This window comes from Mustela nigripes, chromosome 5, assembly GCF_022355385.1.
Source record: "Mustela nigripes isolate SB6536 chromosome 5, MUSNIG.SB6536, whole genome shotgun sequence".
Classification (NCBI taxonomy): domain Eukaryota; kingdom Metazoa; phylum Chordata; class Mammalia; order Carnivora; family Mustelidae; genus Mustela; species Mustela nigripes.
This window is the reverse complement of record NC_081561.1, coordinates 61,399,579-61,423,928: the sequence shown is the minus strand read 5'-3', so window position 1 is coordinate 61,423,928 and position 24,350 is coordinate 61,399,579. Positions and strand designations below refer to the sequence as shown.

Genomic DNA, 24,350 nt, shown 5'->3' with positions numbered 1-24,350 from the left:
GGCGCTTGACCCCGTGCAGTCCTGAGGGCGTCCCTGGCCGCTCTGGGACCCAGCGGTATTCTGGAATCAGATCAGACGGGCCTGAGGGGGCGGACAGCGGGCCTCTCCTCCCGAGTCCACAGCTGGTGACTCTGTGTTGGTGACTGCTAAGACCAGCAAACACCTGAAAATTAGGGTCTCTCTTTTCCAGAGAGCCAGTTGTAAAGTGTCGGCCAGCACGTCACTGGGTGGGCCCAGCAGACTTCATCCTAGAGGTCACCGCTCATTCCGGGGAGGGGGGGGCGGGCAGGGGTCGCGGGTACTGGTGTACCCAGGAGAGCATCCTTCTGCAGTGGAAGAGAGAGGGGCCGGTGTGGGATGGAGGGACAGGATTCTGGAGACCCAGACACGCCGCCAAGGCATTGGCCAGGACTCCCTGGATGCCTTTCTCTTTTCAGAGAAAGGATGCCCTTTCTCTGAAAAGAAGAGGGTGGGAAGGGAAGAAGGAGCCCCCCCCCCCCAAAGGTCCCTCACAGGACAGAGTCCAGGTTTTTCTGTTTGTTGGCAGTAGGCTGTCTCTCAAAAGCCAGAGGCTTTCCTTCAGTGCCTGGCGATCCTTGGCTGGAAGCGGGCCCTTTGGCCTCTGGACCGGGTCGCTCCTGCCCGATTGTCAGTGTCGGAGTTGCCGGCCTGAGAAGGAGCTGGGGGTCTCTTCGTGTGTGAATTCTCCCTTAACTCCCAGTTTCTAGAGCGACCTTTCGCTCTTCTCCAGCCTCTTGGTCCAGAGCCCCAGAATAAGCGACAGCCGGGGGTGGGGGAAGGAGGGCCAGAGATGTCCGTCCTGCTGCCTTGCAGAGCTGTCTGGGGAACTTTCCACCTGGCCACCTTTTCCTGCCCCTGCCTGTCCTAACCCCAGCTTCCAGAGCACCTTCTGCACCCACGCCTGAGCCCGCAGGCTTCTGAGGCAGACACAGGCACTACGTCCGGACCATCCACCTGCCCTCTCGAAGTGTTTGAGTTTTGACTTTCTGCCCTGAGACAGTTACCCCTTGTCCATCTGCCTTCTGTTGTCCAGAATTTTACTAGAACCTCTCTCCTGCTGTTTTCTTTCTCTTTGTCTCTGTGGGTTGGTAGGTTTAAAGCCATTATTGCCTTTTTTGTTGGAATAGAGATACATTCAAGTGTTCAGCCTAGGTGTAAAGAAAAGTCAAACATCCACTCCATCATCCAACAGACCCTTGCTGAACACCTGAAGGCTGGGTCCTTAGGCTGCAGAAATGTCTGAGAACCGTCTCTGCACCCCCAAAACCTAAGAACCGGGTGGGCTGAAGTGGGGATGGGGGTGGGGGCCCAGCATTTTCCCTTCCCCAAGGGACTAATGCCCTTGCCTCTCCCCTGGAGAATGGTCTCCCCCTTGAGGTTCACCTTGGTAGAGCAGCCTTCCAAGGGACTTTTTTAAAGAAGCTGACCCAGGTCCCACGTGGGTGTGGGCGGGATCAGTCCAGAAGGCAAAGACCCAGTGCTTAGGGCTCTGATCTGTTTCTGTGGGGGTGGAGAGTGGCGGCCAGGCAGCCTTGGAGGGGGATGTTTAGGCCTGGGACGGCTGCCCCCCGATCTCTTCCCAGCCCGGTTTCTGCCTCCGCACACCTGTGCCAAGCGCTCCTTCTCCCTGGAACGGCTCAGCCAAGTGGGTCTTCTCACTCGGCTCTTGGCATCTGTCCCAGGAGGGATTCCTGAAGTCATGAAGCAGCCTGGGGAAGCCCCCAGGCCTCTGTCTGACGTGCCCACCACAGTGGGTGTGCACTTGGCCCCTCCATACCTCTCTGTGCGTTCACCTCTTCCTGGAGGCTTTGGTGTGGACCCCAGCCCTCCTGACCTGGCATCCGTGTCTGGGCGAAGAATGGAGAGCGGGACTGAGGGAAGCCACAGAAAGGGGAGAAGCTGGGCTCTGGGCTGGGGAAGTCGGCGGATGTCATTCCCACCCGGGGTCTGAGAGAAAGGATGGGGGCCCCACATCCAAACATCCTGACCCCTGTCACTAGAATTGTCCCTGCAGACGGGCCATGGAGAAGCTGCTGGAGTCAGGGTGGAGGGCTCCTCTACATCCACCCCCACCCCCCCAACCGCCGGGCCTTTCTCAGAGATTTAAAGGCTTGGGCTAAGAGCGTGATGGTGAGGGGAAAATTCTGGTGCCACCACTTGAAATTTCTGTGAACCTCAATGATTTTTCTGTCCCCAGTTCCTCTTGGGTCACGTGGAAATAATCCCACCCTACAGGGCCATTGTAAGCCTCTTCCTTGAGCTTAGCTCGGTGCTCTGAACACAGGAGACACTGGATGGAGGCTCCGTCCTGCTCCAGCCTTCTTGAATTCTTCCTTTAATCAAGCACACATGCATTCACTCACATTTTACTGTGCTCAGGTCCCTGTCGGTCAGGTGTTATCCTCAGAAAGATAACTTTCTGAGTTTCTGAGTCAGTGTTTAAGGAATGGAGTGTTTGCAGAGAAGGGGGCATCGCTGAGGGACAGTGACACGCCCAGAGAGTGGCCACAGAGGGCAGCCCATCTTGCTTCCAAACCTGAGTGGTAAAGGGAGGTGGCTTTACCAGAGGAGCCCAGGGAGAATGTTCCTAGGAGCTGTGGTTGAAACCAAACCACCTCTCTCCTACTACCAGCTGGTGTCCTTCCAGGGCTTCCCAGGCATGAACCGCCGGGAGCCAGAGGGCAGGGGAGCCCGAGTGAGTGAGTCTGCAGGGGTCAGCCTCCGGGAGCTCAGAGCACACAGAAAGCTGTAGAATGAATGGGGAGGGGGCCAACAGGACAACCAGCAACACGACCATGTGGAATTCAGGTACTAGGTCCGGAGCAGGAGCAAGAGATGAAGAGCACAGTGGCCTCTGCCCCAAGTTCCTGAGGACAGGCTGACAATACACAGCTGCTTATAATCCAAGAAATAAATGAACATTATAAATGTTATAGAAGCGTGGACATTGTCATAGATGTGAAAGTGACCCCCGTGACTTCCATCTCCTGCTCTTTCTGCCTTGCCACAGTCCTCCTGCTTTGGCGGGGGGGGAGACCCATGACTCGCAGCTCACCCACAGAACGTGCCAAAGGTAATGGGATGGCATCGCCTTGGGTAGGTACCCTATGTAAGCTTCCTCTGTAGTGGATTGGAGAGTGTCCTTGCTGCTTTATGAAATAAGGAGCCACATTGGGGAGTCCATGGAACAAGGAACTTTGGACAGCTTCTAGAAATCGCAGGCAGCCTCTAGGACCTGAGAGTGGCCTCCAGACAATATCTAGCATGAAGCCAGAGCCCTCAGTCTGAGAGCCAGGAAATGAATTCTCCCAAGCACATGAATGAGGGGGAAGTGGATTCTTCCCCAGTCAAGCCTCCAGACTCAGACACAGCCCAGATGACACCTTGATCCCTGCCTTTCAAGACGTGGGACAGAGGACCCAGGGAAACTATGCCCCGACTCCTGGCCCCCAGCAACTGTGGGATAATGTGTAGAGTTAGCAGCCACTGACTTTGTGGTAATGTTAAAGCAGCGTAGAAAGCTAACATAACACATAAGCAAACAGTAGGCTGAGGCGAGAAAAACGAATTCTGTGGAGATTCACAGAGGAGGGTGTGTGTGTGCTCACACAGGAAGGGTGGGGAGACGATGGGAATAGGGAGCGGTGGAAAGATGATTGTCCCCTCACCCCTGCGCCCTTCACCCCAAATCCCGAAGCTGAGAGGACTCCAAGAACAAGGATGCCAGCCTGGGCCCACGGAGTTCACTAAACCCGGCCTAGGGTGCCCTGTGTTCATCACTTTGGGCAGAGGAGAGGCAAAGCAGTCCTATTCAGTTTCTTTTTCTAAAACAGCTCTCGTCTCTTCTTATGAGTAATATGAGTTCGTTATAAACCACTTAAAAATATGGATAATTTTTATTTATTTTTTTAAAAATAGTTTATTTGACAGAGAGAGGCACAGGGAGAGAGGGAACACAAGCAGGGGCAGAGAGCGAGGAAGAAGCAGGTTCCCCGCTGGGCAGGGAGCCTGATACAGGGCTCAGTCCCAGGACCCTGGGATCATGACCTAAGCCGAAGGTAGACACTTAACGACTGAGCCACCCAGATGCCCCAGGTAATTTTTAAAAAGCAAAGATTAAAATTTCACTGGTGATGTCATGACCCAGGTTTGAGCCTTGTTAACGAGTTGGCTGCTTCCTTCTAGTTCCAGATATCATGAACATGACAGTGTTGTGTGACAGGGGCAACCCTCATCCTGGACAGGCACTATGCTTGGCCTAGGACATTTCTGGGATGAGTAGTAGCAGCTCACCATGCACCTGTGTGCTGGCACACACACACACACACACACACACACACACACACACACACCTCAGGCCACTAGGCACACACTGTTCCCCATCCCCATGCCCTGGGAGGAGATAGTATCAAGTGTGGATCAAATGGAAGGCTAAATTCAAGCCTCTGGGGATGAGTCTCTGGGAATGTAAGAGTGTGGCCAGAAGAGGACCAGTGAGTGTGTGTGTGTGTGTATATACAAGGCCGTGTGTACTTATACAGTATTACGTTGGAGGAGGCTCCCCCTGACTGCTCAGAACTCATCTTGGAAGCCCACAAACTCTGCATCACTCAGGTGTTCTTGTATATTAACTATCCCTGATGTGACCGGAAGCCCTTAATTGTGCTGCCCAAGTGCAGTGCACAGCCTGGATAACTGTACATAACTGTCCTGTCAGGAGCCCACAGTTGGCCCAGCTGTGGAAAAGGAACCAGCTCTATCTCACATGTACCTCAGTTCCATGTCTGAGGGCAGGAACCAAAAACATTGAGAACCCACTCAAAGCAGGAGAGGAGAATGGAGGTAATGGGATGAGAACAGCCACTGGCTCACCACCCACTCCGCCCTGGTAAGAAGGGATAAGGAGATTGCAAAATGGGTAAGAACATCCTCTCACCTGTCAGCTCAAGGCCGTAATCCTGGGCCTCTGCTTCCCTAAGCTCTGTTCTATTTTCACTCCTCTTTTCTACCCCATTGGCTGCGAGGGTTTAGTGGGGACTTAAGGCCGGTTCTCAGGCATCTTCTGGATTTGGTCGTGGGACTGCACAGCCCCCCATTACCTTTGTCCCTCTGCTCACCTCCTCCCGACATTTTCCTGCACTGTCTGATTCATCAGACCCTCTTTGCTGAGCTCGGGAGGCCTCCGGCCTCTGATCGAGGAGGGCCCAGGGTTAGAGAACCCAGCCTCCCTGTTGCAGGGGCTGCGGGGAATAAGATCTAGCCACCTGGGGCACAGGCCCCCCGCAGGCCTGGGAGATGGGCAATGTGATGGATGGGAAGTCCGTGGAGGAGCTGAGCAGCACCGAGTGCCACCAATGGTACAAGAAGTTCATGACTGAGTGCCCCTCCGGCCAGCTCACCCTCTACGAGTTCCGCCAGTTCTTCGGTCTCAAGAACCTGAGCCCGTCGGCCAGCCAGTATGTGGAGCAGATGTTTGAGACCTTTGACTTCAACAAAGTGAGCGGAGGCCTGGGTGGGGGACGCTGGAGGCCCGGCCAGTGCGGGGCTCGGGTAGGGGGTGCAGGGGCCGGAACATGGCGTCTGCTGGAGGAGGGGGCAGGCCTGTTGGTGTATATGGGGTCCCTTTAGGGGGTCAACGGATCTCACGTTCATTGAGCACCTACTGTGAGTCAGGCACTGGTGGTTCAAAAAGGAACCAGACCCTGTCTGCACCCTCACCTTCCAGGCAAGAACAGAGGGGTCCACAGGTTAGGGTGTCAGGAGACCCAATCTAATGACTTCCTCTGCCTCGTCCACACACGTGTGTCTCGGTTTACTCCAGAACGGGTGTGAACACCTACAACACAGTGGTCGAGCACTTATTAAGTGCTCAGGTCATACCTGGTGCTTTTGCCCAGGCCCTTAGAGGGTCCAAAAGGAAGGGGAGTGGAGAGGAGAGAGCAGGGTGATAAGCCTCTGGCCCCTGCTGGCTGGCACAGGCAGGCCCATGTTACATGAGCCGTCCCTGATGCTCTGGGGACAGGCCAGGCTGCCTGGCCACTGGGATGTCCAGGCTACGCCCGTCTCCAAAGTGCCCAGTGACCTCAGCTTACCTTCTCTTGAGTGGGTCTGAAGGTCTGCACGGTGGTCAAATGGTATTGTCCCTGAGTCATCAGCGGGACATGGGATGAGGACTTCCTGTCAGCTGGGGGGGTGGGCACCCAGGGGGGCTGGGCACAGTGAGTTAGGGCGCTTGGTTTTCATCAGCTGGATGACCATGCACCCAGCCCCTCTCCCACAGCACCCTTAGCTCAGTACCTGCATCTTTCCCAGATGTTGAGAGCATGAGTTAAGATGCTTGTTAGTTTCCAGAGCAAATCTTTCATTGGTTTGGAGCAATTCAGTCAAGATGCCGTGGTAGAAGGACCCCTGGTCTCCCTGCCCCGTTGGGCCCCACCCAGGGTGTGCTGAAACTCTCCCACGTGTCCTCTTCAAGCTGGGGACACGCTGCCCAGAGCTTTCTCGGCCCCCCACCGCCCAGAGGGTTCAAACACCACTGTGGGCAGGGCTTCTAAGGACAGCTAGGGCTCAGAGGCTATTTAAAACTCACTAATATTTAGGGTCAAGGGGCCAAAGCAGATTATGGGTGTTGAGTCCCAAGCTCAAGGGCAGCATCCTGGAGCCCACGGGCTTTCCTAGAAGGGTTGCTGGGAACAGAGTGTTGCAGCCCATGGCATGAGCCCAGAAGGGATGGGCTCAGCTTGCTGGGCCCCCCGAGTGCTCCCCACAAGGAGGAGTAATTCCTGAACAGGAGAGAGGAAAGTAATGGTTGAGCCTCAACGCCTTACACTCAAACACACAGGAGTATCTCAGCTTCTCACCTGCTAAAGAAACCCTTGGGATCAAGACATATCTCCAGGAGGACCCCCTAAAATCACAAGGATGACACCAGGGAGGGACAACCCTCCAACTCTGTATTGGCAAGCATCGCCCCCTCTGTCCCAGACCTGACTTTCTTGATTACACCATGCACACCTTCACTTTAGGGCCTTTCTGATGCCTGGGACCCTCTTCCTCCAAAATTCTGCTTGGCTCACACCCCACCCCACCCCTTACAAGTCTCTGCCTAGAAGTCTCCTTCCCGCTGACACCTGCCCCAATTTCCTGGTTGAAACCCTGTTTAACTGGGGCTAGCCGCTACCCTTGCATTTCCTGTCCCACCACCCCCAGCACGTCTAATCTTCTAAGACGTGCTGAATAACACTTAGCCACTATGTTTGCTGTCTGTCTCCCTCACTGGAATGTGAACTCCAGGAGGACAGAGATTTTTGTCTGTCTGGTTCAGTGCTGCATCCCTAGCACTTAGAACGATGCCTGGACGTGGGTAGGGGCTTAACGAGTATTTGTTATCTGAGAAATCATGAGTTCTTTGGGCAATTCTGTGTTTTCTAATACACATGAACTTAAACACATAATTATTACAACGAAGAGTATCTCTGTAACATTTAAAGGACCTCACATACACCAACGGTGTAAATCTCACTTTGGGCACTATTGCCTTCTACCTATTGTCACGTGTGCAAAGCTAGGGGCCCAGCAGGTCAGCGGAGAGATGGGACAATGGAGCGGGAAGTTCAATGGGTCTGTGCAAACGATGGCCTGTAGGCCTATTTTTGTAAGTGAAGCTTCAGTAGAACACACCACACCCACTTGTTTACACATCACCCAGACTGAAATACTTGTGATCTGGTCGTTTACAGAAAAGGTTGGCCAGCCCGCCCCTGAGTTGACAGGCAGCGAGATCCTGTGGACTGTGCTGGAAGGGCAAGGTTGAGGGAAGCAGAAGCTTGAGTGGGGAGTGTGCCTTGGTGGGGATAAGCGCCTTCAAAGGCGCTTGCTTCAAAGTTTTGCCTGGGCTTGGCCGTGCCCAGCACTCACACAGGTACACACAAATCGATGTAAATCTTCACCCCTGCCTCTGAGGCCCAGTGGGGTTTAGGCCACCCAGCTTCTAGCCAAGGCTTGCTCATTCACTGGTTGTGAGGTCTAATTCCTCCTCACAACAGCTTTCCTCCGAAAATGGGGACCAAACTCCCACCTCCCAGGGGTGGTCATGAGATTAAAGGAGGAAAGCAAATAAAACACTGAGCGAGAGGCACTAGAAAGAAGTTAGTGTCATTGTGGTATCATTATGGAATCTCACCCAAACCGAGGTCTTGAAAAGCAGGCCCTGTCATTCCCAGTGTCCAGCTGCGGAACCGAGACTTGTCCAAGGCTGCACTCTCCTAAGACATCAATTAGCTCTTTCTGGCACAAGAGCCCATACTTTTCCATTGCTCCTTTTTTGCCATTTAAAAAAAAAAAACAAACTATGAAAGTAATTTTTAAAATTATTCACTGTAATTATGTGAAAGCTCATTATAAACATTTCCTACAGTAGAGAGAGATGAAAAATGAAAAACCAAAGTGTCCTTGTCCCATGACCTCTTACCCAGGGGAGACCTCCTTGGCCGTTTTTCTTGCTTCTCTGAGCATTGTGGCAAGGGAGGCCTTACTCTGTTCTGAGGACAGCCCCGGGCATGGATCGGGCAAGGATGGAATGAGCTAAGGCTTATGTGAAAGCCTGTGAATACAGGGAAGCACCACACGAATGTTCACTATGACCTCAGCACCCACTGTGGGGCTCGGGCTCATCGAGACCTCACCTGAGGCCTGGGGCGGGGGGCACAGAGCCAGACCTCAGAGGCCATCCTGCCCAGCCTCTGCCAAATCTTTAATGACAGTGCTCCAGCCTCTGCTTGCATGCTTTCAGTGACGGGGAGCTCATTACTAAACCAGGCTGGCCCATTTGCCAGCGGCAAATCTGCCTGTTAGAGGTCTTCCTTCCGACCCCAAACGTGCCTCTGGGTAACTTCCCAGTTCCAGAGCCGGGGTTGTGAGTAAGTGAAGGAACAGGGGCTGAACTCCAAGTTCACATGCTGAGCCTGTGCTCCTTAGGAGGGCTCAGCCTTTCTGTAAAGCACAGACTTCCCTCTCCCAGCCTCACTCAGGGGCGAGATGGGCAGAGGCAGGCCTATGTTCCCCACTTCCCTGACGCCCCCCCGCCCCGGTGGGACTGGCAGGGTCAGACAGTGGGTCAGCCTATGAAATTTGGGGGGCCCTGGAGAAATAGCCCCCAGGCATGTCTTGTGCCACCTTCTGGCATGGTCAACCCCTCTCAGACTCAAGAGGGCATCACCTTTCCCAGGAAGCCTCCTTGAGCCTCTCCTCTGGTCTCTGTCCTGGCAGAGCTGGGTGATCTTGTTCTGGGATTCCATAATGTCCCGTCCAGATGTGCTGTCACTATATTTCATCACACTGGCATACTGACCTCTCTCTCTCTCTAAGATTTTTAATTCATTTATTTGACAAAGAGAGAACGCAAGTAGGCAGAGCTGCAGGCAGAGGGAGGGGGAGAAGCAGGCTCCTCGCTGAGCAGAGAGCCAGATGCGGGACCTGATCCCACAATGCTGGGATCATGACTCAAGCTGAAGGTGGGGATTTTATCGACTGAGCCACCCTGGTGCCCTAATGATCTCTTTATAGAAACAATTCTAGTACATGTAGTAAGGGTTGCCATTTCCTCAGTGTTTATTGTACATCAGGCAGTGTTGAGTGCTTTAGACATATAAATTCACCCACTCCCACCGCAGTCCCACAGAGGTAGGTACTATTAGAATTATGGATGAGGAAATGGAGGGCCAGAGACACTGAGTGCTTGCCCCAGATCCCACAGCTTTGAGAGGGTGAAGGCAAGATTCAAACCTGCATCCCAGTACTGCCCTCCCATCAGGACCGGGGTCATATCTTACTGAGTTTTGAAGCCTCTATCACTGAGCATAGTAGGTGCTCAGTGAAGTTTGAAGAATAAAGGGAAGAATAAGACAGGTGCTCCGTCCTCCCTATCTACTACTTGCCCTCTCCCCAGCTCCAAAGACCCCAACTTTCCCTGGCAGTTTGTTCCTCTTCCTTCACCAACACATCTTGCAACTGGAAGGGCTCCAGTTGGAGAATCACAGGGGAGCAGCCAGTGACCGCTGGCACCAAAGTGCCAGTACAGAGAGAACACCACCATTTACAACCCGGGAGACGGGTGGTTTACCAAAGCTGCTGGCAGCCTCTGGGGCAGGCTTGGTGGGCTGCCTGGAGGCGGGGACAGAAGTGGCAGGACTGAAGCAGGAAGGGCACGGGGATCCACGTGGGCTTGGCCTTCCTGGGGCCTCTGGAGATCGGGCTCAAGGGGCTGTGCCTCCCGCCCAGGACGGCTACATTGACTTCATGGAGTACGTGGCTGCGCTCAGCCTGGTCCTCAAGGGGAAAGTGGAACAGAAGCTGCGCTGGTACTTCAAGCTCTACGACGTCGATGGCAACGGATGCATTGACCGCGATGAGCTGCTCACCATCATCCGGGTAACTCCAGGTGCAGAGGGCCAGGCCGGGGCAGAGGCAGCAGCAGGGCCCACCGGAGCGGACAGGCAGCCTGAGGGCCGGCAGGCATGATGGGTCTTCAGCAGGAAGAACTGCAGTCTCAGAAGGGGGCAGGGTTGGGACTGAGCGTCTGGCGCGGGGCTGGGGAGGGGGGGAGGAGTGTGGGTGGGATGGGTAGCATGACCCGGCCTCAGGCAGTCCAGCCTCTGGGCCTCCATTTTTCCATCTGCACGGAGACAAGCTCTTAAACCCCAGTGCTGCCTCTAGAGCCCAGTCTGTTGCTCTGACACCACTGAGGCTGAGCTAGGATGGGTCCTCTCACTTCTCCCCAGGCCATCCGAGCCATTAACCCCTGCAGCGACTCCACCATGAGTGCCGAAGAGTTCACCAATACAGTGTTCTCCAAGATTGATGTCAACGGGGATGGTGAGGAATCTGGGATGGGGACCGCTGTGGGAAGTGGGGGGGCGTGGGAGAGGGGCGGGGCCTCTGCTGGCCACATCCTCCATCTGCCCCTGCCCCAGGCACAAGAGTAGGATTTTAGGGACCATTGGACCAGACCTTGGCTCTGGCTCCTTTAGCCGCCCCCCCCCTCACAGCCTCGCTTCCCCTCCTCACAGCCTCGCTTCCCCTCGCATTGGCTCTGCCCCCCTCCATGCTACCGGGAAGCGGGGAGCACCCTCCCCCTGACTCCCTTTCTCTGTACGCCAGGGGAACTGTCCCTGGAGGAGTTCATCGAGGGCGTCCAGAAGGACCAGATGCTCCTGGACACGTTGACACGGAGCCTGGACCTCACCCGCATCGTGCGCAGGCTCCAGAACCGCGAGGAGGAGGAGGGTGGGGAGGGGGCAGGCGGTGGGGAGACTGAGGCAGCCGGCTGAGCCCACTGCTGGGCTGATTCTGTACTGGGGAGGGGTCGTGTGTTGGTGCCTAAGGTCGTCACTGTAATACTAGATGTGGTTTGCTGAACTCAAAGGCTCAGCTCCCCTCTTTGGGGTGTGGGATGGGTGGGCCAGAAGGGCAGGGGTGGGAGTCTGAAAGGATGGTTCCTGAACCCTGTGCATGACTCAGCTGGTGGTGACTGCCCCTCCTGGGTGACCCTCAGGGACTTCCCCAGCTTTTCCCCAGTGAGATGCTCCAGTCCCCCTATTTCGGAGCTGGGCTTTCAGGGACCCTGATGGAATCCTACAGATCGGATGCTGCAATCACACACCCGACCTGCACCCCAGCACCGGAGCCTACTTGTATGGTGTGTTGATTTATTCCTCCCTTCTGCAAGCGTTTATCATACACCTCCTTTGTAGGAACACTAGATGTTGGACACATCAAGAAGAGAATCCCTAAGGAACTAACAGGCTAAGCATTAGTATAATAAAATATGGGAAGAGAAGCTAGGATACTACAGAAAGTCCTCATTTATCCAGAGGAACTCTGTCTTTGTTCAGAAGTGATAGCACAGCACCCTGACTTCCCGCGCTGGCCCTGCAGTGGCCTGCAGGGCCCTGGGGTTTCCCACAGTTCTGTGTCTCACTGCCTGTGGCAAGTGTCCTGACCACCCCCCGCCCCGGGTCTAACTTAAATCCCTCTTGCTGCAGTGATACTTGACACCAGTTGGGAAGTGGGGCAGGCAGTTAGTTACAGGTGGGCCCCATTCCCGTTTTTTGCATGCCCCAGCTTTGGGAATACCTCTCCAAGAACCTGGGGAGAGACACAGGCTGGAGCAGCTGGGCTTATTTTTGCAAAGATGCTCCTTCTGGGCTTTGAGACTTTGCTTCTGCTGGGTGTGGGGGAAGGACAAGGAGTGAATAAAAATCCAAGGGTAGGAGAGAGAAAACAAGGGGCAAGAGGAATGAAGCTCCAGCTTACTGAGAGGCACCCTCTCGCCATGGGGAGGGGGTTGGGGAAGAGAGGGTCCTACTAGTAATCACTGGGACCACCTCAGGCTGTTAAGTCAGCCAACACCTGAGCACAGACCTGGCAGGAAGGTGGAGATCAATGCCCTGGGCAGCCTGGAAGAAAAGGGAGCTGACATTTCCACGTCTTCTCTTGGTGGCTGCCTCTTGGGAAATCCTGAAGGTGGGAGGTGGGAGGTTATTTGAACAGAATTAGGACATTTCCCCAATGTCAGGCCCACACCACCTTCCTGATGTTTGGGCTGATCTGTGTCCACCTTGATTACTATTCTTTTTTTTTTTTTTTAAGATTAAAAAAAAAATTATTTGACAGAGAGTCAGAGATCATAAGTAGGCAGAGAGGCAGGCAGAGAGAGAGAGGAAGGGAAGCAGCCTCCCTGCTGAGCAGAGAGCCTGATGCGGGGCTCGATCCCAGAACCCTGAGATCATGACCTGAGCCGAAGGCAGAGGCTTTAACCCTCTGAGCTACCCAGGACCCCCTACTATTTTTTTTTTAAGGTTTTATTTACTTATTTCACAGACAGAGATCACAAGTCAGAGATCACAAGTAGGCAGAGAGGCAGGCAGAGGGCGGGGAAAGCAGGCTCCTTGCCCAGCAAGGATCATGACCTGAGTGGAAGGCAGAGGCTTAACAACTGAGCCACCCAGGCGCCCCTAAAGGAAACTTTATATGAATATCATGCCTAAGAAACTGCAGTTCAGTAGGTGAGTTTTATTTTTCATCCATCAACATAAAAACACATCTCTTCAAAGACGTTCCTGTTCTGAGTTCCTCACTGCTCCCCCAGCCCCCGCCCCCCCCCCGTTCAACCAGAACAACTCCCCTTAAATCTAGTTTGTACACTGAGGCTACACATAGAGTTGTATGACAAAATAACTTCACATCTAAAAAAATAAAAAATAAAAAAACCGCCTGGTTTGTCCAACTTGCTCAGTGCACAGAGATGATAATTGAGGTTAGGGAGAGAGAAATGGCCATCTTGGGTCAATGGGAGAGGCAGGTGTGGGATGAGGGGCAGGGAGGGGGAGAGGAGGTTTGTGTGGGTGTGTGGCTGGAGGAGCCACACCGGGGCAGAGCTGAAACAGCTCCTTCGAGCACAGCCCATCCCTCTGAGGACAGAGGGCCTGGAGACCAGCGCCTTACTGGCTGAAATTTTCCCTTGCGGACACCCCTGGTGAAGACAAGTTGGAAGGGGGAGGCGAGAGACCTCCCCACGAACTCCTTAGGATCCAGGACTCAGGCCCAAGTCCTATTTTTTCTTCAGATGCGACACTTTCCAGCCCCCGGCTTCCCACTGTGGGGGCAGTCTAGGGGACCCCCATCCCTCAGTATTCCCCTGCTTCCAGGTAGGAACCAGGTAGGAAATTGTGGACGCCCCACAACCACCCAGCCGAAGCACACTTTCCCCAGAAGCAGCTGAAAGGAGAGAGGAAGCCGGTTCTCCTCGCCTCCCGGGTAAATCCTGCCCTCGGACTGTGTCCTCTCACTTTAGGCCAAGAGCCCCTAGCCACCCGCCTCGGCCCAGTCCCTTTCATAGGGGGGCGCCAGATAAGAGTGGGCACAAGCAGGCTGAGCCAGGGACCCTCTGGCTCTTCGGGAAACCTGGTGAGCCTGGAGTCCTGGAGGGGCCTGTGGACACATACTGGGCTCCCAGGACGCCCGACTCCTCAGAACATGGCACTTTTCCGCCTCTGCTGAGAGATCCAGCCACTGGGGTTCACGTCCATCTGCAGCATCTTCATCACCCACTTGTCCCGACGGGCACCTTCCATGAACTCATTCAGAGACAGCTGGCCTGAGGGAGGGGTAGGAGAGATGGTGGTGCGGGAGGGTGAGGAAATGGGGCTGGGGGCAAGAGGAGAGAGGCCTCCACTCGCAGGGGGCAGCCTCTCAGACAAGCTACACCTCTTACACAAATGAGCCCGCAGTCTGGGGCCCACCAGGCCGGTTAATTCTCCCTTCTCCCAGAGTCTCCTGGAAGCTTCCAGGATTCCTTAAAGGGACTGGCTTTGCAAATGAATTTGTGTTTACTTTGGCCCCTTCAAAATGCTCCTGAGGGCTCTTCTGGGTGTGTTCCCAGTCAGCCGGAGGTGTCAAGCCACAGGGCAGAGGGCCTCAGTAGCCTGAATGGGGGCCTACCCCATGCCTTTCTCTCAAACACCTCCCCTCATTGATTCCTCGGAATTACTATTCTCCCCATCTTCCAGATGAGGAAGCTGAGTCCAGGCCGAGTGGGGAAATGGCTTGCCTGACTCCTGAGCTCCTACTCTTTCACAGCGCTCTGCCCAGCTTCCATCAGCGGCTCTGGTGGGAGCGTCCATCCCTCTTTCCAACCTCACAAGCCAGTGACATCCCTGTTACGTCATGTCCTCCTCTCTGCCCACAGCTCACAGATGAGGAAACCGTGGCTGGGAGGTGGAGGGCCTGGGGGTGCTGTGGAGTGGGCCGCCCCCCACCTCTGCCCCCCATTACCGTCTCCATTCTCATCCAACAAGAGGAAGATTCTGTCCACCACCTCCTCAGGGGTGAGCATCTGTCCCTGCCGCTCACACTCCATCTCCACCCTGCAGGCTTTCTTCAGCTTGTAGATCGCCTGTGGGAGAAAACCAGGCTGTGGGCCCCCCCACCCATACCACCCTGAGACCTTGCGTGCTCCCTCCCTCTTGCTGCCAGGACCCCAGGCCCTCAGCCCTGCATCCCCAGCACTGTCCACCCTCCGCCGCCAGCGGGTGCATCTTAGGCCCACAGGACCCAGACCCTAATAAAAACTGACCCAGCCTAGAGCCTAGTTCCAACTGCGTGTCAGGCCTCACAGGCTCCCTCAGCCTGATGCCAGTGGCTTTTCCCCTGTGAGCATCTGAGTGAACCCAAAACCCTTCGGTGAGGGAGGTACCCTGCTCTGTGGTGGTCTCAACTCCACTTGACACACAGGGAGAGCCCGAGAGGAGAAGAGCATGGAGTGTACTTATGGGCGTGTGTGTAACATAGGATGATGGGAGATACGGGGGTTTGGACTGGAGGGAAAAACAGGTTTCTCCTTTGCCCTGTGTTCCCTCCCTGTGAGGCACCATTGGTGAAGGGAAGTGGTGAAGACACAGAGACATGTGAGGGTTTTCCTCAGTTCCCTGACAGGGCGCTCTGCCTATAGAGGCCTGTCTTGTCCGCCCCAGGGTCTCACAGCCCAGCGTGGCACCTGGGACACGGTGGGCCCCACAGACAGGGTCTGGGAACCCCGGAGCTACAGCCAGCCCCAGCACCTCCTGGGAGAGATGAACTTGGGCAAACCACAGAACTACCCGGAGGGGACCCCTTTGTCTCTGACCTGGGTGGACAAGCCCTACTCGGGAGTACAGTTCTGGGGAGGAACAGGCTGATCGGGTCCAGTGTCAGTCCGAGTTATACTAGGGACGGTTTCCTCCTTGCTCATTCTTGCTGTCAGTGTGGTTCATAGTGCAAAGAACCAGCTTTTGGTTTTGTTGACTTTTCTTCTCTATGTGTTTGTTTCCTATTTCATTCATTTCTGCTCTTTAGTATTTCCCTTCTTCTACTCTCTGGGTTTAATTTACTCTTCTTTTTTCTCAATTCTTCTTTTCTTTCTTTCTTTCTTTTTTTTTTTTTTTAAGATTTTATTTATTCATTTATCAGTGAGAGAGAGAATGAGCAGGAGGAGGGATAGAGGGAGAGGCAGACTCCCCACTGAGCAGGGAGCTGGTTGTCGGCCAGGGATCATGACCTGAGCCCAAGGCAAACTCTTAACTAACTGAGCCACCCGTGAGCCCCTGTTTCTTTTTTCATTTCCTGAGATGACTTCTAAGATCATTGATCTCCAGCCTCTCATTTTCTGGCATATACATTTTGGGCTAAAAAGCCTCTGCCAGCCTAGTGTTGGCAACATTTCCCAGTTTTGTTGTTACGTGTGCATTATCATCCCGTTCAAAACACTTGGTGTGCCTAGGTGTGATAGAATTTCTCTGATTTCTGGACTATCTGGGAGTGTGTTGCCTTATTTCCAAACAGATGGGGAATTTTTAGGTATCTTTTTGTAATTGATTTCTAGCCTAACTCTGAGATGGGAAAGCACCCTCTGATGGATTCCAGTGCCACTCCCCACCCCCAGCTGCAGGGGCCCCTCTCACCTCCACAATGTCGAGCAGCTCCTGGCGGTCGATGCGGCCGTTGCAGTCCTTGTCGTAGATCTTGAAGGTCCACTTGAGTTTGTGCTCCAGGGTGCCCCTCAGCACAAGGTTCAGGGCTGCCACATACTCCAGGAAGTCGATGGTGTTGTCCTGCGGTGGGAGTGGGAACGCGAGCTGTGAGGCCCATCCCGCCTCCCCCCAAGCGCAGTGGTGGCCCGATTCTGGCTGGTCCATCCCCACACACTCGGGGCTTGGCCTCCAGCCATCCTCCTGGCCTCTAAGGCTTCGCTCATGGGTGTTCTCCAGCCCAGCATCCTTGCCCGATCGGGCATCTCCCCACACTACCACTCCACCAGGCCAGCTCAAGGGTTGCCTCCTCTAGGAAGCCTTCCTTCTCCGACCACTTCAGCACAGTGGTCTCTCTCACTCCCTCTTCTAGCATCCAGGGGCCTTCTACTCAGTTCCGCGCAGTTCGGGTCTCCCTCTGGGGCCTCACTCAGCCATTGCGTGTGTGTGTCTCATTTTCTAGCTGTGTCATATGCTCCTGGAGAAACAAGGGGCTTCCATGGCCTTTGTCTCTCCTTTGTGCTTTGCACAGCGCCACTTCTGTGCAGTCAGTTCTTATGAATATGTATGAATCTACAAATACATGACTGACTTAATTTCAATTTGGGTCTAAGGCAGTTCTGGAAGATTAGAAAGCCACGCTCACACTAAAAATGTCCTTTGTCCTTTCATTCACTCTGAGCCCGAGGGAAGGCAGACAGGCCTTGGCTCCAGCTCTGTTGTGGTCTAGGCTCAGATGGGCATTACCCTTCCTGCAGGACAGGCCTCCTCCACCCCCACCCAGGAAGGGGCAAGGGGAGTCAGGACTCAGGGACTAACCACCCAGAAGGAAGGGGGGCACGCGGTCTGCCTCTGGGGTCACTGCCCAGGTCACCGAAACTCCTATCAAGAATGTGGTGACAGGGGCGCCTGGGTGGCTCAGTGGTTAAGCCGCTGCCTTCGGCTCGGGTCATGATCCCAGGGTCCTGGGATCGAGCCCCGCATCGGGCTCTCTGCTCAGCAGGGAGCCTGCTTCCTCCTCTCTCTCTCTGCCTGCCTCTCTGCCTACTTATGATCTCTGTCTGTCAAATAAATAAATAAAATCTTTAAAAAAAAAAAAGAATGTGGTGACAATGATTCCAAAAGCAGCAAATGAGGCAGGGAGCACTTGCTTCTTGTTCTTCTAGGCCGATTGAGTTGGAGGTGAGAGGCTGCTGCTGGTGGTGTCTGCAGGGGGCTGGTCGGGCTGAGTTTTACAGGGTGTTCCCACTTTCAGGAGCTCCTGCTTCTGAGGGCGGAGACCTCAGCTCTCCAAAGCCAGAACCCAAGTCATCACTCTCCCGGAAGTGGCTGTCAGGCACAGGGATTTGGAAATGACATCGCTGGCCCAGAGCACCCCTGTCCCCCTGGGCCCTGCCGCTTGGGAGCCCTACCCCCAGATCAAGGGGCGCTTCGGCAAGCAAGGTGTGAGCCACAGAACACGACAGAATATGAGGCAACTAGAAAAGAGCCTACTGACAAACCAAGAAGGAAGCAAAACAAGCCCGCCTCAACACCCCAGGTGTCTTACTCAACACCTTTTGTGGGATGATTTCTGGTCCCCCTACCTCCCACCGTGTATTTCTCTAATTGAGGTCAGACTGGAGCTATGGTTTTATCTCCTGGGTTTTTGTTTTAAAATGCCCCATGTCTTTAAAATTATTTGAAATCATTTTATCTTTTTGAGGGGTACTCTGCAGTCCCTCTTGCTGAACACGGGTTTAATATTTTGCATTATGCAACGAACATCTTTGTGTATAGGTAGGCTTTCTTAGATAGTTGGTAACTTTTTTAAGGTGCATTCTTAGCAATGATTGTTTTGGTCTCATTTTTCACTAGTCTTTAATGCACCTTGTGTGTAAGTCTGCCATTTGAGGTTTTGTCATATGTGTAGACAGGTGTAACTCAACCCGAGGACATTGTCTTGTGTTACTAGTCACATCCTTCTTCCAACTGTAACCCTCAGCGGCCGCTGAGCTGGTCCCCAGCACTACAGTGTCTCCACTTGGAGAATGGTATACACATGGGGTCACAGTGTGTAGCTTCAAGACTGGCCGCTTTCACTCAGCACAATGCCCTTGGGCTGCTCACTCAGCCCAAGCTGCTGAGCGCATCAACGCTTCCTTCTCTGCTGTTGCTGAGCACGAACCGCCCCTCGCTGTTCTCCTCACTCACCGAAGGTTATCTGGCTTGTTTCCATACACCCTCCCCAAGCTTTGTTGAGATATAATTGCAGATACAGCCTTTTAGAGAATGTTGTGTGAGTTTAAGGTGTACAATGCGATGACTGGTGAGTTGTTCTTTCAAAGGCTATTTTCATTAGTAATTGTGTATTAAGCTTACTGAACATCAATCTTATATTTCTTTTTTAATAAGAGTAGAAAAAAATGTATGTAAAATGGCAGGTAGGAACCATCTACGTCACATACGTTTTCCCCCTTGGGTTTGTTATACCCACTTTATGGATGAGGAAGCTGAGGCTCAGAGGTTAAATAAGTTGCCCAAGGAAAACCCACCTAGGAAGCGGCAGAGCCTTTCAAGCTACAGATCTTCTCTAGTTCAAGTTGAAGAACTTTCCTTCTCCTCTCTAGAGTCTAATAGTCTCTTAGAGTCCAATAGACTCTAAGGCCTATTACGGTCTGAAAAATGAGCCTCATATCTAGCACCACAGAGAGAAAAACAAACCAGCAAAAAACGACTGACAAATCCTTACTCTCCAACCTATAGATTCTCCCACATTCTTTGTCTAGAACATTCTGTTCTCACAGCATCCTAAACTCAGCATGTTATGGTTTCCACAATGAGCCCTTGCGTCCTATGAGGCACACCATAGTGCGGTCCTTCCTGTGGGGTGACCTCACCTGTAATGTTTCTTCAGCCCCAGGACAAGTCCTGGGAAGCTCCCAGAGAGGACTAATCTCATCCTGTGTGCCCGGCCCTCGTCAGCTTCAATTACCCACAGAGGCAACGGGAAGATGATGGGAATAAATGCTTCTGTCGACTCAAGAGCAGGAGCAGAAGTGACAGGCGTGTGATCTGCTCTGTGGGATTAGCTGCCCCATTTCTCCCTGATTTGGCCATATTTGCGCACCAGCCCTGACCCTACTTCAGGTTACATAAGGATCCCGAATGACATTTGATTTCACCACCCTTTTCTTCCATCCCAGTGCATCACAGGGCAACCACTGGAGAGAAGAGTGTTACAGGGAGAGGCAGAGACAGGCGCTCCGACCTCATTGCCTCCTCCAGGCCCCCATTTCTATCCCCCCTGGAACTGACGTGTGAGCTAGATCTATGACTTCTCGATCTTACTTGCCTCAGAGAGTTCAGACCAATTGCCCAGAAATGAGACTCACTAATGTAAGAACAGTGCCAACACGGGGAGTGGAGATGGGTGTGGGTTTGGAGACAGAAACTAAGTGGGAAAAGAAAAGAAGGAGGGGCTCCATCTCTGACAGAGGAACTTAACAAATGTCTAGGAAAGCTCTTCCTTAGTAGTAGAATTCCAACTGATAAAGAAGGGATGGTAGAATTAGAAAATTATCGATGGGGGCACCTGGGTGGCTCAGTTGGCTAAAATGTCTGCCTTTGGCTTGGGTCCTGATCCCAGGGTCCTGGGATTGAGCATCACATAGGGGCTCCCTGCTGGGTGGGAAGTCTGCTTCTTCTACCTGCCGCTCCCCCTGCTTGTGCCCTCTCTCTGTCAAATAAATAAACAAAATCTTAAAAAAAAAAAAAAAAAAAGAAAGAAAGAAAGAAAGAAAAAATTATGGATGGATGCCAAATTTAGGAGATAAAAATCTGGGGGAGCCACGGGATATTCACATAGTCTCAAAGTATCTTCCTGTAAAATGCTTGTTAATTACAGAGGAAAAATGGTAACTTTACAGTGGAGGAAACTGGCAGACACCATGTAACCAAATGATGGAAATTAACCACTCAGCAATGGGACAGACCAACATATAGGCCCCTGACATATGAGAAGGACGTGATATCACCTCTGGGGCACCTGTGCCAGAAACAGAAAACCTGAAACTAATCACAAAGCTACACTGAACAAACCCAAAGTGTGAGACCTTCTACAAAATTAATTGGCCTGCAATCTTCAAAAATGTCAGGGTCAAATAAAACAAAGAAAAGCTGAGATTAAAGATTCTGAATTAGAGGCTAAAAAGACTGGACGAGGGGCACCTCGGTGGCTCAGTGGGTTAAGCTGCTGCCTTCGGCTCAGGTCATGATCTCAGGGTCCTGGGATCGAGTCCCGTATCGGGCTCTCTGCTCAGCGGGGAGCCTGCTTCCCTCTCTCTCTCTGCCTGCCTCTCCGTCTACTTGTGATCTCTCTCTGTCAAATAAATAAATAAAATCTTTAAAAAAAAAATAAAAAGACTGGACGAGTGAACACAATGTGTGATCAAACCAAAAAAAGAAAGAAAGAAAGGAAAGCAAACAAGGAAGCTATAAAGAACACATCACATGTCAATTTGACAAAACTTGAATATGGATTAAGTCATGGAATTGGGTCAATGTGGAATTTCCTGATTTTAAAAAAAGATTTATTTATTTATTTGAGAGAACGAGATAGAGAGAGAGCATGAGCAGAGGGGGAGGGAGAGAGAAACTGAAGCAGACTGCACACACAGCACAGAGCCTGACGCAGGCCTCCATCTCACCACCCTGAGATCATGACCTGAGCAGAGACCAAGAGTTGCACGCTTAACTGAATGCACCACCCAAGTGCCCTTGAATTTACTAAGTTTGATCTTTGTATTAGGTAATTTAAGGGAACATCCTTGTTCTTAGGAAAAACACACTGAAATACTTAGTGGTAAAAGGGCATGATGTCTTTAACTTTCTCTAAAAGAGAACGACACACACACACACACACACAAAGCAAATGAGGCAAAATGTAAACAACTGGGTAAACTGTGCCTGGGAGTCACTTACACTGTTCTTCCAACTTGGTACAAATTAGAAATCCTATCAAAATAAAAGTTATAGGGACGCCTGGGTGGCTCAGTCAGTTAAGCATCTGCCTTCCACTCAGGTCGTAATCTGGGGGTCCTGGGATCGAGCCCCACATGAGACACCCTGCTCAGTGGAAGTCTGCTTCTGCCTCTCCCTCTTCCTCTCCTCCTGTTTGTGCTCTTTCTCTGTCTCAGATAAATCAATAAAATCTTTTTAAAAAGTTATAGGGGCGCCTGGGTTGGCTCAGTGGGTTAAAGCCTCTGCCTTCAGCTCAGGTCATGATCCCAGGGTCCTGGGATCGAATCCCACGTCAGGCTCTCTGCTCAGCAGGGAGCCTGCTTCCTCCTCTCTCTGCCTGCCTCTCTGCCTACTTGTAACTCCTGTCTGTCAAATAAATAAAATCTTTAAAAAAAATAAAAATAAAAAGTTATAATGATAGGAAAAAAGCAATCGATGCCTATCATGCGCTAATTTGTAAGAAGAGATGAGGTAGCTATAAGGGGTACAGCCATATTATGCCCATGAAACTTGACAATCCCTTTTCAATCTTGAGCTGTTGTTGAACTGAATTTTTAGGTGGAGATGGGGAATACTGATATATTTATGATAGTAAGTCTTGTCACGTATGAGCTGTTTAGTTAAAAATCATTTTCTCTTTCTCAAAACAAAACAAAACAACACAACAAAACCAAAAACAAACTGCCTTCTGAGCAGGCACATTGATGGGGAGTCAGGACCCTTCAGTCTATGATCTTGGCCAAACCGTTTCACTTCCTTTTGTCCTGGTTGTGTTGTCATTTAATTTGGATGATGAAGAAGGCTGCGATGGGCTTGGACGGGGGAGCTTGGAGAAGTGTGAAACTCTGTCTGTGAGGGAGTTCATAGGGTTCATCTCTAAGGAGGTTTCTGTTGCCCTGAGGATGCTCACTGCACCCTCCCTTGCCCCTGACAGGTGCTGACTGGTCCGGGGCCAAGGTCAGCCCTGAAGGGCATTCCCAGCGACTCAGCCTAGAGAGTGAAGCTCTCCATGCATGGAAAAGCAGGGTATAGAGGCTTTCTCCAGATTGGTTATCTAGACCCAATAGCCGCCCCTCAATTTGGGGGACGGAAATAGTACTTGAGGCAAATCTAACGATCTGAAGGATCACGGAGGCAATGGATGGATGAGCTTCAATAATGAAGGGGTTTCTGTTTCTAAGTTCAATCTCCAGGGGCACACTTAGAGCATCTTCTCAGCTGTAGGTACCACTGCGGAGCTTACAGAAATCCTGTGGTTGGATAATTTCATGGACTCTTCCCTGACTTGGAGACTTGTAAAGGACTTTTGCATCATCCGTCTAGTCGCCCCATCAGCCCAGGAGGTCCCTCCAGCACGCTGGGCGGGAAGACCTGACTGGTCTCAACTCCAATGACCCCAATGAGGGGGAGCGCACCGTCTATACCAAGCTAGCTCAGCCCTTTGGAACAGCTCTTGAGCTCCTTAACTTTAGAGTGACAGGGGCTCTGGCGAGTGTGAAAAACCAAGCCCTTAGGCTGTACAGCCTTGGTCAAAAACACTCAGATTGCAGACTGACGTTTGTGCCTTTCTGCCCAGCTTGCCTTCAGCTCTCAGCAGGAGGAGAGAGGGAGTCAGGAAGAGTAGAGAGGCCGAGGGAGAGAAGGTGAGACAGAGAGGAGGGAAGGAAAGATGGGAAGTGAGAAGAGTGTGGGGGAGAGAGAGACAGAACAGGTGAACAGGGATTGGAGAGAAGAGCGGGACGCCTGGGGACGGGGCGCTCCCTCCCACAGGGGTGCTCCTTCCGCTCAAAGGGACATGAGCCAGGCAGGCTGGCCGCCAACCTCCCTTCAGTGCCTCCTTACCCCATTCTTGTCGAAGGCTCGGAACATGCCCTCTACAAACTCGGTGGCCTCCTCGTTGCCTGTGACCTTGAAGAAGCACTTAAACTCGTGCATGAAGAGAGAGCCGCTGGGGCACTCCACCACGAACTTCTTGTACCACTCCTGAAGCTGGGCCACGTCCATCTCACCGGCCGCCTCCGCCTCCTCCCAGCTGAACTGCTGCCCCATCTTGGCCTGGGGGGATGTCAGGGAGCCAGGCTCTGTGCTGCCTCCTGGGCTGCTGCTGATCAATGCCTTAGGAGAGGGTCCTCTTCCTGCCTCTCCTCTGCTCAGCCAGCCTCTTCCTCATCTCCTGGCGACTGAACACGATGGGCGGTATAGGGCAGGTGGCAGGGGGGGTGGGACCAGGCCTGCTCAGCACCCTAAGATCATTAGAAGATTCCTCTGGAAGGTCTGACCTCCAGTCAGCTAAGCTCCCCCAGCCTCACCCCTCCTTTCTGTCTTGTCAATCATGTAACTCAGCCAGATTCTGAAGGGGGAAGACGGGCAGGAAACCGACACCCCCCCACACACACACGCTCCCTGTTCCTTTAGTTGGGCACCACGCTGCTCCAGAGAGGCCCAACTTGGAGACACAGGGGACTCTGAAGGCCAGAGAGGGAGCAAGACCAACTCCTAGCCCACAAGACAGAACCTGCTGGCGACCTGGGGCTCACTCTTCCCCACAGTCCAGTGAGAAGCAGCAGAATCTGTGACGTGAAGGTCCCCAAGCTCGGTCCCAGCAAGCCACACCCTTGAGTCTAGGAAATTTTCCATTTCCTAATTTAAAGGACAAATGATTCCCTCTAACACCCTTCACCCAAAACCTAGAGAAAGGGTTTCTCCTACTTTCTTTCCCAAGTGTGAGTACAGGAGAAGAATCTGGGAGATGGCTTAAAATATCTC

The 24,350-nt window shown here is 52.7% G+C and overlaps 2 protein-coding genes across 2 annotated transcripts; one reads left to right on the top strand and one right to left on the bottom strand.

Moving 5' to 3' along the window:
• The first annotated feature begins 5,316 nt into the window (after positions 1-5,316).
• GUCA1A (guanylate cyclase activator 1A) lies at positions 5,317-11,348 on the top strand. The gene is made up of 4 exons (XM_059401559.1): positions 5,317-5,517; positions 10,300-10,449; positions 10,800-10,893; positions 11,179-11,348. The coding sequence occupies exons 1-4, from the start codon at positions 5,317-5,319 to the stop codon at positions 11,346-11,348; spliced, it is 615 nt and encodes a 204-aa protein (XP_059257542.1).
• Positions 11,349-13,298: 1,950 nt separating this feature from the next.
• GUCA1B (guanylate cyclase activator 1B) lies at positions 13,299-23,633 on the bottom strand. The gene is made up of 4 exons (XM_059399081.1): positions 23,427-23,633; positions 16,518-16,667; positions 14,854-14,974; positions 13,299-14,176 (listed from the first exon to the last, which is right to left on the bottom strand). Exons 1-4 carry the CDS (start codon positions 23,631-23,633, stop codon positions 14,049-14,051), a joined length of 606 nt encoding a protein of 201 aa, XP_059255064.1. The 3' UTR covers positions 13,299-14,048.
• Between the last annotated feature and the right edge of the window lie 717 nt (positions 23,634-24,350).